The sequence below is a fragment of the Hermetia illucens genome, chromosome 1 (assembly GCF_905115235.1).
Source record: "Hermetia illucens chromosome 1, iHerIll2.2.curated.20191125, whole genome shotgun sequence".
NCBI classification, from domain to species: Eukaryota; Metazoa; Arthropoda; class Insecta; order Diptera; family Stratiomyidae; genus Hermetia; species Hermetia illucens.
In genome coordinates this window covers 46,900,173-46,916,157 of record NC_051849.1, presented here as the reverse complement: position 1 = coordinate 46,916,157, position 15,985 = coordinate 46,900,173, and the positions used below count along the sequence as shown (strand labels likewise).

General features: G+C 40.2%; 2 protein-coding genes across 2 annotated transcripts; one reads left to right on the top strand and one right to left on the bottom strand.

The window, feature by feature from the left end:
• Nucleotides 1-1,567: 1,567 nt before the first annotated feature.
• LOC119661713 (oocyte zinc finger protein XlCOF6-like) lies at nt 1,568-7,944 on the bottom strand. The gene is made up of 4 exons (XM_038071167.1): nt 7,649-7,944; nt 2,199-3,489; nt 1,807-2,042; nt 1,568-1,744 (listed from the first exon to the last, which is right to left on the bottom strand). Exons 1-4 carry the CDS (start codon nt 7,796-7,798, stop codon nt 1,568-1,570), a joined length of 1,854 nt encoding a protein of 617 aa, XP_037927095.1. The 5' UTR covers nt 7,799-7,944.
• A 53-nt stretch (nt 7,945-7,997) lies between these two features.
• Nucleotides 7,998-14,976, top strand: LOC119661714 (peroxisome assembly protein 12). The gene is made up of 5 exons (XM_038071168.1): nt 7,998-8,242; nt 8,297-8,405; nt 14,153-14,474; nt 14,533-14,733; nt 14,788-14,976. Exons 1-5 carry the CDS (start codon nt 8,126-8,128, stop codon nt 14,897-14,899), a joined length of 861 nt encoding a protein of 286 aa, XP_037927096.1. The 5' UTR covers nt 7,998-8,125; the 3' UTR covers nt 14,900-14,976.
• The last annotated feature ends 1,009 nt before the right edge of the window (nt 14,977-15,985 follow it).

The window sequence follows — 15,985 nt, the reverse complement described above, 5'->3', positions numbered from 1 at the left end:
TCCGAGCAATTTTACTGTGAACTTTTCAACCAGGGCAGAGTGGAGGACTGGCGATGAATTCCAAGATTATGACACAATTGTCTTCACCGACTGACTAAATATGGTCTGTGGAGGCAATGCGGTCGTTTTTTCCGATACATACAGAATAGCCGAGTCTTACACTCTCCCAGGATTCGCCAGTGTATTTCAAGCGCAAGTACTAGCAGTACTGGAAGCCTATCAATGGCTGCTACATTGTGCAAGTCCCAAGCGTAACATAGCCATTCTGACTGGCAGCCAAGCGACGATTAGTGCAAGGACGTATTAAACAGTCATCCTTCTTTGAGTTCCTGGTAATAAGAACATACACACAGGACGCTGCGTCCTGCTTTGCGGCTGTAAGGATCGGTATCTAGTAGCACTACTGCCGTTGATTTCAGATGGAGAAGGCTCACCACCTGCGCCAAGTCAAGGCAGATTTGGGACGGTTCTAACCAGACCTTATCGCAAGGTTTCGAGCCGCCCGGGGCACCGGCCTATATGGGACCATGCGACCAGACTTGGCATACACTATAATCCACATTGGCGATGCTGCAGAGAAAGAGAAACCTCAGGCACTTCCTTTTCACTTGGCCAGTTCTAGCCAGAACCAGGCTACACACTGGGTAAGTCATTCTTTGAGAAACTTAAGGTGATCTCTGGTTCTACTCTCTGCCCCTTGCCCTCGGAGCGGCCACTGATGTCTACCTACCTAATTCTGCTAGGTTAAAGAGAACACTTCTTAGAAGCGTGGACGGTAAAATCAATCGAAGGAAAACTCTAAAAGAAAAGGGGCTAGAAATGAGGCAAATAACACTTGCTTCAAAGGAAAAGGGATATGCAGCCATTAAACTCTGAAGGTGACGCGAGGTGTACATAGAGCCTTTCCAAGAAAATAGTTGAAAGACTGCTACCTTCTCTACTCAACAAACCAAGGACCCAGTTTGGTTGGTGAACACAAAAAAACTCATTCAACCATGCGGAAGTACAAAAGTTCAAAACTCGACAGGTTGAAAAATGGGTCAATGAAAGTTTCTGTAAAATTTAACGAAATAGAAGTCGAGGGAATTCAACGACGTAATAAAACAAATATTGTGTCCAAAAAATTATCCAAATTTGTAGGCATTTAAGGATAGCTCTGCCCTCGTGACTAATCATCTTGGGCATTTTGCCATTAGCATTCAGAACACTAATTTGATAAGAAAATTACTAGACTCTAAGCTGATGTTAAATCGACTTCCGATGTGTATATAATAATAATAATCATTGATGCGACAATCCAATTGGATCAGGACTTTGGCGCGCGTTAGGACACTTCATTCAAGACCGTACCGGTACACTATAGTACACTGTAGGAGAAAATGTGGTCAACATTACGCTCGCCCGTGATTATTACTCCTGATCCGACGTGCAGGCATGGTACAAATCCATTTTGCCATCAGTGAGCTTTAAACCACGACCTTCCGCTACGACAGCCCAGCGCTCTAACCACCAAACCATCCAATATATGGTATATATAAATAATTAAAATAGCAAGAAAACTACTCACTTAACTTCTGACTTCTCTTGATTTATTATGTATTTTTGTTGTATGTAAATCTAAGTGATATTTTGTATAAAAACTTTTACTACATTCGCTGCATTTATAGCTCTTCCCCATAGTATGTCTTCTCATGTGATTCCTATAGCTTGTTCTACTCTGCAACATTTTCGAGCAAACAGTGCACTACATGGACAAATAAACAGCGATTTATCAACAGTTCGAACTTTCACAAATATATCAATTACCTGGAACGTCTTCCCGTTTATATGAGCATCCATATGGGCAGCACGCATACTAGCCGTCCTATAGGTCTTTGAACAAATCGTGCACTTGAAAGGCCTTTCTCCTGTATGCGTTCGCAAGTGTATATTCAGTTCACCATGCTGAGCAAAAGTCTTTCCGCAATGTTGGCATTCGTATTTCTTATCGCCAGCGTGTTTTATGTGTAACTGCAGCGCTTTATTGGAGAAGAACTTTTTATCTGAAAGATGACGATAAAATGAAAGCGGTTATATTAGCCTTCAAATAACTTTTCTTTTTTCTTAAACTGAGAGCAAATTTCTTTCAAAAGCAGAATTAGAATTTATGTTCTTGTTGAATAGCTAAACAAACATGTAAAGGAACCAACTCCACTCACCACAATGATGACATGAAAACTTCTTCGCAGTACAATCGTTTCGAATGTGCAATTGCAATTCATCGAACGTAGCAAAACGTTCCTTTCGACAATGGGTGCAAAAGTGCTCCTCCCCGTAAACATGTTTTTTCATAATGTGCAGGCTCAACCTCGAAAATGTATCGTATTCGCATCCACATGAATCGAAAGGACACGAGAATGAATCGAAATGTATGATAATGTGACATCGCATCTGATCCATACTAGCATAAGTTGCTTTACAAAATCCACATGTGAACTGACCGGGCGGCTTCACTTCTTCAAGAAATTGATAGTCGGTACAAATTGGGTCGTCCGTGTGGAAGCTTTTCGCACTATCGTGCACATTCATGTGATCGTCCAAATCCTCGGACTTCAGGTAAACCGTGTGACATTGTCGGCATTCGTGACAATTGAACTTGTTTTCCATTGAAATCTCCAGAGCTTGGTGTAATTTCATATGTTGATTCAACTGATCGGCAGTTCCCCATCGCTTATTGCAAATTTGACACAATAACGAATTGCCACTGTGCTTTTTGGTCCTAGTCATTTGTAGAGAAGTAACAAACTCATGTTCCGCTTTTCTGTGATCCTTCAACTCTTCCTCGGTGTCGAAGACAAGGAGACATTCTGTACACAAAAAATGGTAGTTTCGACAATGATCTATGTATTTGTGCCTGCAGAACTTTTGGCACAAAGCGCAATAAAATTCCTCCGTATCACTACCCTCAAGAATATCCTCGAGGCTTTCATCTAACAAATGCTCTTCCTCCTCTTCTTCTTGAGCTTCACTTTCATTCGAGTTTTCTCTGGAAACGTAGTCAAAGTCTTTCTTCCGAACAGTATCCTCCGGAATATCAACTATAAACTCGATTGTTTTTTGATCATCATTCCCTTCAACGAAGCTTTCTTCAACGATTGCATCATCATCAACCAAGTTAACATCCATTTGTTCTGTAAAATCAGCGATGACGGGATCTTCACTCATTGCTGTTTCATTCTGCTCACCAGGATCAGGTTGGTCCAGTTTCTCTGAGATATCTCCTAGTAAAACAAGTTCAGCATCTTTCTCTGAACTCGCATTGTCGGTTTGAAGTAGATTCTGGTTTTCTTCGGAATTCATAAGAGTATTTGAGGTTTTCTGAATTTTTTGCAATGCTTCCAGGAGAACCTTCTCGGTTCGCTTGCATCTTTCCTTGAATGTGAAATAATTGATTATGGTTGCTTTACAATTTTCGCAGATTTTCTTTGGTAAAATGTCATTTTCGTCAACCTGGAAATATAAAAAGATAAATGTATGCAATATATGCTTAGTAAGTGCGCGACCGGTTTAATATAGGTGATTATTTGTAGTTTTGCAGAGAAATGTAGTGATCACACTCTACAGTTATCACCAACTTAACAACGTTTAATTATAAAACTAACTGGAAAAAATCGCCTGAGCAAAACATTATAATACGCGCTCATGGTGACATCCTTTTAAGGACAGCCAATTATTGTCACTCTGCAACGCGACAATCATCGTTAAAAATGCAGTAAATTTCGTTAGCCTTTTTTGATGCCTCAGCGTAAGTAAAAGAAAACATGTTTGCATTGATATTTGCGCTCTACAAGAAACTCGATGTTGCGGTGCCAAATGCTGCGACATAGACTGCGAACGCGGTAAAAATTCCCACGTACTGAACACAATGTCGGCACAATTGGTGGTCAAAGGGTAGTATAGGTCCCAGGGCGAAACGTGGATTGGTACCCACGATGGAGCATAAAACCTGGGAAATGCCTGCTGAACCAACACCAACAGCTCTACTACCAAACCCTATCTCCACCTCCACGTGGTGACCGCTTGGAATTCTTTCTTAACGAAAAGCTGCAGACGGAGAAGGATGAAGGCGAGTCTCCCGCGCCGGAAAACGGGACAAATTGTACCAACTGGTCCTCCAGGTTGGGGGGTTGGGTAGGGCTGAGAACCCTACACGGAAAACAACTTGTTACGAAGCCACAACAGGAGCCTCGGACTGGACGGATTACACAACGACGAAATTGGCAACGACAAAGGAATAACGATTTACGCATTTTCTCATGGAACGTGTGCTCCCTGTACAGAGATGAAGCTACTGAGCAACTAGCCGATACCCTGTCCCAATATATGGCTGATGTAACAGCGTTACAGGAAATGCGTTGGACAGGGACCGGTTTCCTGGGGAGGAGTCACTATGGATATCAAAATCATACTTGGGGATTTTAACAGCCAAGTATGGAAGAAGCCCGTATTCAGGCGATACGTTGGCTCCCATAGCTTACACCAAAATACAAATGATAACGGACTGCGGATTATTCAATTAGCAGTGTCACACGAAATGGTTTGGAAATACCTGGTTTGCGCGGAAAGCGGGCCACAAACATACATGGGCCTCTTCAGACGGGACCACTTTCAACCAAATTGACCACGTGTTGATCGAACGCCGCCACCTCTCAGCCTTGATGAATGTCAGAACATATAGGGGGGCCAATATAGATTCTGATCACTATCTCGTTGGCATGGTGCTCCGAGCTCGAATAACAACACCACCCAGAATCCCCTCTGACAATCAGGTGAAAGTTAACACTGAACCCATCCACAACATAACCCTCCGCAACACCGATAAGAGAGAAATGGATGCCGCAATAACCGTAGTCAACAGAAATCCTGGAGATGAAGCAGCAACAAATGATCTTCACAACCACCTGAAGAATACGGCCACAATCACACACCTCGATGTTCATCCTACCGAGGCAAAGAGGGAAATCTGATTTCCGACATTGATATTGGAGCGATGGGTTGAGTACTTTGATGAGCTACTGAACAACCAGAACATTGACGAGGTGGTGGTCCCGCCTGAAGACGACGGACAAATACTGCCACCACCAAGTTTAGGAGAAACAGTCCGTGCAATATATCGGCTTAAAAATCATAAATCGCCAGAAGCCGATGGAATTACAGCCGAATTGGTTGAATATGGAGGCGACCGATTACACCAAGTGGTTCATCAACTTGTGGTCAAGGTGTGGGGCAGCGAATCAATGCCTGACGACTGGCAATGAGGCATTATCTGTCTCATACATAAAAAGGGCACCAATTATGGAGATATCACGTTGCTGAGTACATCTATAAGGTATTCTCCGCTATCTTGCTAGGCCGGATAGCCCCATATGCCCACAACGTGGTTGGCCCATACCAAAGAGGCTTCACTCCAGGCAATTCAGCAACAGATCAGATTTTCTCTCTGCGGCAAGCAAGACCAATGTACGAGGGCAGATAAAAGCAGCAGGATCACTCTCAAGACCATTCGACATCAACACCGGTCTATGACAAGGGGATACCCTACCATGCGTCCTCTTTAACCTGGCCCTCGAGAAAGTGATCCATGATGCTGAGGTAAATGCGAGCGGTACGATCCTCTTTAAGTCCACTCAACTACTGGCCTATGCTGACGATGTTGACATCATGAGAAGAACAACCCGAGACATACAAACTGCATTCATCCAGATCGAACAGGCGACGATTGACGCGAGATCTTGGGCTGCAAATCAATGAAGGCAAGACAGAATATATGGTGCCAACGTCAGCACCGAAGACCAAATAACCAACAACATCAAACCGCACTGGTCAAACGGGAAGAATAAAAATAGGAGAATACAACTTTGATACCGTTGATAATTTCTCCTAACTAGAGTCGAAAATCACAACCGATAAAAGCTACGATGATGAAATCCGCGCAGGGTTGTTGTCAGTCAACAGAGTCAGTTTACAAAAACTGTTCCGCTCGAAACGTTTCACCATAGGGTCAAAGCTCTTACTGTACAAGCGAGTCCTCATGTATTCCTCGGAGACTTGGGTTATTAGCAATAAGAATTGCGAACTGTTGGCCGCGTTCGAGAGAAGAATCCTCCGAAGGATTTTTGGCCCTCTACATGAGGATGGACGATTCCGTGGCCTACATGATGACGAAATCTATAAGCGATACCCGCCGGATCACTTAATCCGAATGGATGAGGATGATCCAGCCCGGAAAGTCTATAAGGGCAATATCTATGGTAGAAAAAGAAAACGAGGTAGACCCTGCCTAAGATGGAGCGATGGCATAGGAGGACCTTGGCGCAAAACCGGGATGTCTGGAGTTTCTTATTAAGGCAGGCCTAGACCGGATACCGGTTGTTGCGCCGTTGATGATCCCCATGAAACAGGCACAATCACTGTCAGCGGCAATGATCTACCCAGAACTGAGCGATTTAAATACCTCGGGTAAACGCTATCAGCCAAAGGAGAACTGCGTTATGAAATTGCTTCATACATTAACGCAACCTGGATGAAGTGGCGACGTATCAACGAACGTCTAAATCCAAAATTAACCGCAATGTCGTCCGAAGATGTTGCGTTGGACTAGTGGCGTGACATGTTTTGATCACATCCAAACTGAGGATATCCGCGATCGTTAGGGGATACACCGATCGTGGAAAAATTACGAGAGAGGCTTCTTCGATGGTATGGTCTCGTACTTCACCATAACGAGAATTCACTTGCCAAGATTGGTCTGAACATCGAAGTCGATGGTGATGCTTGATGCGCTGGATGGGGATTTAAAAGCCTCGAGATTGCATCCAGATCAGGCGTTTGGTAGAGCCAAATGGCGAAGCCAATCACAACGGGCCGCCCCGCTTGTGAACGGAACAAAGGCTGCAGAAAAAGAAGAAGACAAAGTGTACATATTTGGCACAAAATTGGAAATAAACAAACTGAAATTTACTTTAGTGAAAATTCAATCTTTGAAATTTCAAAAACTAAACGAGATTTTCAAAAGTTTCATTTTAGTATTTCGATTGCTAACCGGAATGTCGAAACATTTTATGTGTTTTCGTTTCATTTTGAGTTATTTTACCAATATCCCATTTATTTTACTAATGACCATGACGTAGTACAGGTTGGTCCAATTCTGAAGTTTTCGAATTGGCTCCTTCAATTTTTACTTTTTATTTTTGCCTTATTTTGGGCCATTATTCCAGAATCCGTCGTCAAATTGCGACACCACAAAAATAAATACTCTAAGCTGCAGTAACTCGTATAACCAATTCATTATCCTTCATAATTCCTTCAACTGTCTAGGAGACGTCTAGAGAGCATCACATCAGGTATTTCGGAGTAAAACTCCCACAAACAGTAAACAGATACCCGGCCAATTTAACGGAGATTATTAAATAATTAAATTTCAAAGTGATCCTTGATTCTGATAAAATTATATATTATTTTCGAAATACGTATCTAAAGCACTTGAAGGTCACATTCTTACTAAGGGGCATTCAGGCAACCGTGCCCTTTGCTTATCATTTGACGATAACTGCCCAAAGCTGTACTCTATAAAAGAAAAGCTACTTCCTAATGAAAGCTAGATACTTACAGTAATATCCAAGCAGTATTGAACAATAACAGGCATCGTCCTAATGTATCCGTCCACAATCTGCTTCGTGAAGAGATTAACGAGCTTCTCGTTTTGAGTTAGGCAAACTCGGCAAATATTGTCCAAATCCAAATCTAGGTCATAGCTCATTTTGGTTGGCTCCTTAATGCTTATTCAATGTTTAACGCTTATCCTTTTAGTATTAGAAACGCAATGATAAATCCCTTCCAAGCCGTTTATATTTATACGAGGCAAATCAATCGTAATCACAACAAACATCAACATGACACACTTGACAGCATCTCAACATGACCCATTTGACAGCATTTCTTCTTCTTCTTTCGAGTATTGAAATCAGCTCGGTGTGCAGATCGGAATGTTTTTTGACAGCCGGAAAATTTTATAAATAAAAAGGAAACGTCAAAGTACAAAGTACGGGCAGATGATATGTAAACATTTTAAAAGATAAAAGGTAAAATGGCAAACAGTGCGAATTTTGCACAAATTCTGCAACCGAAGCCGTCAATATTTGAAATTGTGGCAGCAGAATCCTTGGATAAAACACTTTTCCCAGCACTGAATAAAATATTTGAGGTATGCGTTAAGAGGACTTTAACATTTTGTTACAAATCTTAATTAGAATTTCAGTTCATAGATGTGCTCAGCCGGGGGAGAATTAGCTATTTTACGCAATCTATAGACGAGATTTGTTTAGCTGCAAATGGATTACTTCAATATATTTACTTCTATGGACATGGTGAGATCTTCTTTAAATTTATTTCATTACTTCATAAACCCATTAACACAATGATAAGGCACAATTCAGCATCCAATAAAGTTTAGCCATAACAATTCTTAACATCCACTATCCCAATATTGCCTGGTAGGTGTACATATTGGAAACGATTTTATTAACTTGTGCTTTACTTAGGCTAAGCTCCCGACTTGACTTCTTCCCTTTATCTCTCCAGCGAGTTTTAAATGGGAACCGTTTGTAAACTCCTTGGCTTGGAAAAAGGAAACAGAGATGCTCATTAAACTTGCAGGGATATGCACGATAGAGAGCTACATGACATTTAGAGATAAGTTCTACAGAGGGATGGCAATGGGAATTCCCTGTTCCTCTGTTTGAGAAACATATTCATGGACAAGATGCAGAACAATCTACATTCCGAACGCATGTTCCCTAAAATCTGGACAAGGTACGTAGACGACATTTTCTACATTGTCCGTAAAGACAAAGTGAAGGGGATGCTGGAGATCCTGAATAAGGTACATCGGGAATGGAAATCTCTCATTCCTAGATCGAAGGATCATTAAAGGGGAATGGGGGGTCTAATTTGATATTTATAGAAAGCCTACACCCACACAGCAACCGATTCCCGGAAAATCGAATCACTCCAATTCATATAAAATAACCTCTTTCCGTGCAATGAACTACAGATTGTTCACAGTGCCCGTCAGTGCTGTAAGATTTATGAGAAAACAGGAAATACGTAGTATAGCCATAAATTCTGTCAGTCAAACAAATCTTTATTTCTCAAGAAGTAATAAATCAAATCAATCGAAAAGTACACCATTAGAAAAAGGAAGCATAGAGCTTTAAGGCAAAAAAAATTATTCAAAATGGTCGCCGCTAGTTGAGATCTTCTCGTAAAATACAACTCATACTTTGAGTTGAAATGCCCATTTCTGCTTGCGGAGAGGATTGCGACGAACAGGCTCACGCACAGCATGCAGGACATTCGGGCGACGTACGGAGGGCGGGCGGCCCTCCCGCGGCCTGTCATCCACATAAGCTGTTTCGCGGTATCGAGCTAATGTCCTAAAAACGAATCGTTCGGTTATCGGCAGCTTTTTTTTTATAGAAACTATGAATGTTTTGCGGCGTATTCCCACATTGGTACAACGCAATAATCGCGATTCTTTTTTCGTAGTTATCGAACTTCATCGTATTGTCATTCACGCGCTACTGACCTTCGGAACCTGAAAGTCTGACGGAAGTGGGGTATGGTTAGATACTCTCCGTGCGCAGTGTTACCAGTTTCGGCGGCCTAACATTTGCCGCGATGCGCATCGACTGACAGAACTTATGGCTATACTATGTGCATTCGACATCGAAGTGAAGAATGCCTTCCAACCATCGATTATTGAATGTCTCATGGTGAAAAAGGCGAAACTCAAAGAAATATGGGCACTGATATCTCTCGTCAACAACTTTGAAGCGAAAAGAAAAATAATGGTCACACATTCTGCGGCCTCGTCGAAGCTTAAAAAAACGATGATAGCGTTAAACATGACATGATGCCATCGAGTAGGATGCTCCAACTCAAAAGCAGGCTAGGATTTCCCAAGGACCTCAATTTAATGGAGGAGTTCTGCGTATTAAATAAAGTGACGTGCGTAAAGTGCGAGAAGAGCTGTGTAGGACAAACGAAAAGACTGGTTTCGAGCACGAGAGACATGCGGAGGCGGCCTGTAAAAAAACGCAACGCTAAAATGCATGATACCAGGGCATATCATGGAGGAAGTATATGTCCAACGTATATTTCATCAAGGAATTTCGGGAACGGTAAAAAGTCAGACTCGCTTGACGATCTTAGAGCATCTAGCAGGGAACAGTTTGCAGCTTCTGAGAGAGGTGGCGTATGTGAGACAGCAGGCAATATTATTAAATTATCTTATAGCAATTAAAATATCCCTTGTGTGTTTGAGGTGGGAGAGAGGCAGAGCCTCTGAGCACTCAGACCTTAATGTTCCATTGTACTCGAAAAAAAATATCCCTTGGCAAATTTTAATATTTAAAGAACAAAATAGACCAAACAATTTAGTTGATTATGAGGAAGGGCAGAATTTCAGCCGAAACATGTATATACAAATGAAATAACAAATCGGGTTTTAGGAATAAATTAACTGTTTTCATTGATTATGATTCTAGTAGAACACGTGGATAAAATCGACCAAATTGAAAATGACATAATCTGGGGTAATTTAGTTCCACGCCTAAGTAGAATTTTATTTAGTGGTTCAATTAATGTATACGTTTTAGTGCCCACTTTTATTTCTGCAGAATCTTCCATATAAAATTCATTGTGTTCAAATCAGGAGAATGAGGCGGCTATGTATGCTAAACCAAACATGCAAAAAAATTGTTTTTACTTTACGCAGAAAAAGAGGAGATTGTTGGAAACTCCAGTGCTAGTTTTTGAAATAGTTTTGGACTTATGGCTTTACTTATAATACTGAGTGGTTTACTGGCACACTGCCACATTGAGTTTCACTCCACGATCAGCGGAAATCAAGGGTATATTTCGTATTCGCAGACATCTACCCATACAGTAGCACTTTTTGGGAAATGTCAAGGTTGATAAACTCACCTCTAAAATTGTTTGATATTTAGATTTTTTATATATACCCGTGCCCTCATATGATAATTTTTCAATTTTTTTCTCTTCCGTCTGTTCAAAACATTGACCCCGCAGTTTTTATCTTTAACCATTTCTTACACCGCTATCCGCGAACATGAATTATATTGAGACGAAAAACGGCTCAGTGGCTTAACACGGTCGAGGCAAAATTTATTTTTGCTTTATAAGTGAGAGAATCCTGAGTTCGTCATCAAGTGGAGAGAGTCCTGAGTTCGCTATTCACTTGATAGACTATCAGTTCTATGCGCTTGAGGCAAACTTTATACCTGCTGTCAAACAGATATACTACTCAAGAATCGGAGAATCAGAAAGCATCAAAAGAACTGCATTCATTTCTTCCCTATCTGCTGTCCGGCCTAGACCTAATCAAATTGCAGCTGTTCTGATTGCAGTCCAGTGAATATATATCCAAGGATCGCAAGTCGTAATATCCAGGCATGCAGTTCTTTGTAATGAAGCTAGCTTACACTGGGAACTTTTTTTCTCACCATAATCCACCACACTACGGATGCATAAGCGAACATCGGCTTAATGACAACAAGGTGTAAGTCACCATGTCGACGCGAAGAGCAGACTCATAGCACTTTCCACATTGGTAAACGTGTTGGTTTTCATTTAGCGGGAAAGAGCTTAAAAGAAACTGCAGGGTTTGGGAGGAGAAAGATCTTCCCAAGGGCTACCGCAAAAACATATCTTCTCAGTTTATAAAAGATGATATCGGCTATGATATCAGGACTACGAAGAATGGATATCAGCTATGATATCAGGACTACGAGGAATGCCCTTGTTGTGTACGCCCTAAACATCCTGACGAAGATGATCAAGCGAAGGTTGAAATGTACGCTAACCATGAAAATTCTGGGAATACATCATTGGTGTATTTCAATTATTCGAGGATTGCCTCTAAGCCTAAGCATCGATCATAAACCTTTTTATAATTAACTTTCTGAACTAACAGTCCGGCCAAACTGGTCGGGTTGATAAAACACACAATGCATAGCACTCAATGACGAGTGAAAATACTATCTATGTTATACAAATTGGTTGTAACTGAGATAGGATTAAAATAAAGTGATGAATTTATCCTTATACACTGTTAACTCTCCAAGGATGAAAATCAGAGGGAATAATCCGAACGTATTCTTGATGTAGAGCAAATTGACTTCTGATATGGTAGTTTTACTTGCAAACAATGGAAATCTAAGTGAATTTACTCCATATCAAGACGACGTTTTTTTAATTAAGCCCATCATTTTTACATGTCAATCGAAAGCTAACATAATGCTCCTTTATTTTTGTCAAATTACAAGATATACGTACATATTACAGACGTAGATATGCTCACAATAAACAAACAAAACATTGCCTATTACAAATCCATACATACATATGTTTGTCACGAGTAGTTGATATTGATGTATAAATGATTAAAAAACTTAAACGAAATGTTCCCCTGCGATCCCTCATATGAGCTCACTTTGTTGTGGTATTGACGAACATACACATTTTAGAATGGGCGAAATTCATATAAAATGTAAAAGTTTCACCTTCTATAACTTTGTAAATAATAGTTGAATTTCCTTCAAACTTCTGAAAGTTATGCCTTATGTTATCCTTATACCACTGCCCAATAAGAAGGGTTTCCAGCTAAATTTCTAAAATATACTAATATACTATTATTAGCGTTATTTGCGCAGATATCGGAATGGGATATATATTGAGGCCCAGATTTCGTTTAGACATACCACTGTGATTTTTTTCAGATTTTCCGATTGGGTAGGTTCTGAGACCTATTACACTTTTTGGGGGTCATATTTTGAGCTCTCACTCCACTACATTTCACCTGACATTATATATAGGACCAGTTTCGAAAAGTACTAATTGAACCGTTTTATTTGATACCTCACATAGCCATATTTTATAGAAAAAAAATGTTGCCCCTCCATTTCGTATATATGGGGAGCCCCCCTTAAAATCAACACAAAATGGCGTCATGCTATATGTAAAGGAATTCACAGACTACACGCCCTCACCAAATTTCGTGACAATCGGTCCAGCCGTTCCCGAATAAATCGGGTGCGACAGACGGACATCAATTCAATTTTAAGGTTTTGTTTCACACAAAATTTACTATTCACCATTAAAATGTCTATCATCGTAAACCAGACACCATGTATAGGTGCAAAACGTAGGCATATAGCCGCTTTCGAACTATAGCTTCTTCGGAAAAGATTGATCCCATTCATTTAAGGAGAAGTGTGGCGAATACCAAGCAGCGGTAGGTTGTATGATCTCTTTGATGATCCACGAGCTCCATTTTTAATTAACCTCCGAAAGCGCGAGTGGGCCGGTCAGATAAGATGAATGGACGCAACAAGAGTGCCTAAAATTGTACTGAAAGGGCAAGTCAATCAGCCATCTGACAAGCCACGGAAATTCTGGGAGGACTGCCGGTCTGAGAATGTCTATCGAACTGGTTCACGTTATTAGCTTTTTGAAAGAATTGAAAGTGACGTAGTCAGAAGGTCCGGGCCTGAATCCGACCTCGTCGGGCTATTATCATAAGCAGAAAGAGTGCCTCTATTTCATGATTTGGAGTTGCGGGATCTTCGGAAATAAATAAATCCAGTTCGAAATTGTATTCTGGGTTTCTTGATAATGTTATTATTTCGTATCCTAGCTACTAATGTGAACAAACAGTCTAATTGGTATTAAATTCCGGGGCGCCGAGTTCTTCGCGTCTCCCCCCCCCCCCCCCTTCATCAGCTGATGTTTCTTTAATAAACACCAAATGAGAACCGCATTGAGCTGGAGGTACTTCGGCCAACTTGATGCAGGATAAGAGTAACATGATTTTTTATAAACCTATTCACCTGGTAGAAGATACAAATTGCTCTTAAAAAGTCCTGGTTTAAAAAAATGTCAAAAGAGAAATTAATCAATTCCAGGCGCTCAGATGCAAAAATGTGCAGATATAAATCAATTAGACATCGATAGCTAAACATGGTTATTATTCGCAAAACAATTTAAATTATCATCCAATTATTTGGTGCCGTATCTTAAAATTCCATTTCAGATACATCATTTGGCGAAACTTTCTACGGATTACAACGAATACATCGCAATAAAGGAGATTGCCTTAAAGTTTCAAAAGCTTTATCTTTCTTATCGTCAATATGTGTGCCGTACATGGAAGTAAAAATAAAAAAGTTGGAACTACTATCACAGAATCCTGTACTGAAGGTGTACAACATCATTTCCATCGTATACAAATGTGCCAAAACCGTTCAAATTTTTTCCTACATTATAAAAGTAATCGACTCACATTCACCAATCTTATCCTTGCTGAATATGTCACTAACATATTCTGATCCCAAAGATGAGGACAAAAAGTTAAGGTGAGTCACACAAACCCCCAGTAAACGCTTTCTTGTAAATATTGATTTTATTTCACAGTGCAACCCTTTTGAAGGCAGTTGAAGTCTTAGCATTTTTCCTACAATTTATTGAGCTTTGGTATTCTAGTTCGAACAAGCAAAAAATTACAGACATTCCAAAGCCGAAGGTGTGTCGCAAGATTATTGAAACGAAAATGATAGGAATGTGTCCTATTTGCCTGCAAAAAGTGTCGTTACCTACAAGTAGCTCAGTTTCTGGGTAAGTTTCAATACCATTTCAATGGTTTATTTTTACATGTTCTTATTTTATTAGGTTTGTTTATTGCTGGAAATGTATAGCAAATCATTTACAACACCAAAAACGATGTCCAGTAACAAACTACCCCATGGATTTTGGAGATTTAATTCGAATCTACGATACATAACGATTGTAAATGTAGATCGTAGTTGTTGTTATTTTTATAATGGTTCAACTTTTATAATAAATTTGGTGAAAAACAAATGCTTTTTCACTCAAACATACATAAAATTCTTAATGGCGTATAAAGTTAGTAAAATTCCCTCACTTTCAGCCACTTTTTTCCCACCACTTCGGCCATTAACCTTTTTTTCCTCTGCCCTGATTTTTCGACGAATTTTCCCGCCCTTCACCGATTATATAATTTGCACAGTAATCGCTTCTAGCCTTCTTTCCAGCCTCACAGACCCCACAATCTACAATGTGTGTCCTTGGTATTTTACTTGCTCAATGGAGAATTTTTCGTCGTCCTTTTGCTGCGACCCTTGAATGAAAAATCTTGTAATTGGAGAAATTGTGGAGAGGCAGTGGCACAAAATTGCAAACGTCGGAAGTGCCACTCTATTTCCCCATTCCAAGCTGGGAGTTAGAAATCAAACTCAGGAAACGATGTTGCAATGAGATATATTAAAAAATTATGTTGTGAGTCCTGGGGCTGTACCTCAGCAAGACTGAATTGTACGTCATCACATTTTTATCAGGACACTCGATCGAGAATGGGATTCATCTAAATGTAACCCCGAGGTCGCTGATGAGCTCGTTGAGTCTACATCTATTGTTCATATTTTTTGGTAATTTAGTGATATTTGGATGAACAGAAGCTCATCCTTGTCTTTAATGTGACAGTATATCTGAATCATTGGCCAGGAAATGGACATTTAGCAAAGAGCCGATATCAAATTTCAATTCAGTAAAAATATGCAACTTTCAACGAGTTGGCTAAACGTTCCAATTAAGGTGATGAAAACATGAATGGTAGAGAACGTCCGCAAATTAATAAAACATTCAAATTGCCCGGATATTCACCAAAAATTAATAGAAGTCTTCCAAAAGTTCAATTTAACACCTCTTGGTCCAACTTTTGGAACTAAGAAAGATTTGTGTACGATTTATTCCATACAAATTAAGTGACAAAAAATTGTTTAAAATTCAACATTAAAAGGACTTGATTAAGGAAGACAAAGCAGACCCGATTTACGGCAAACCCATTCTA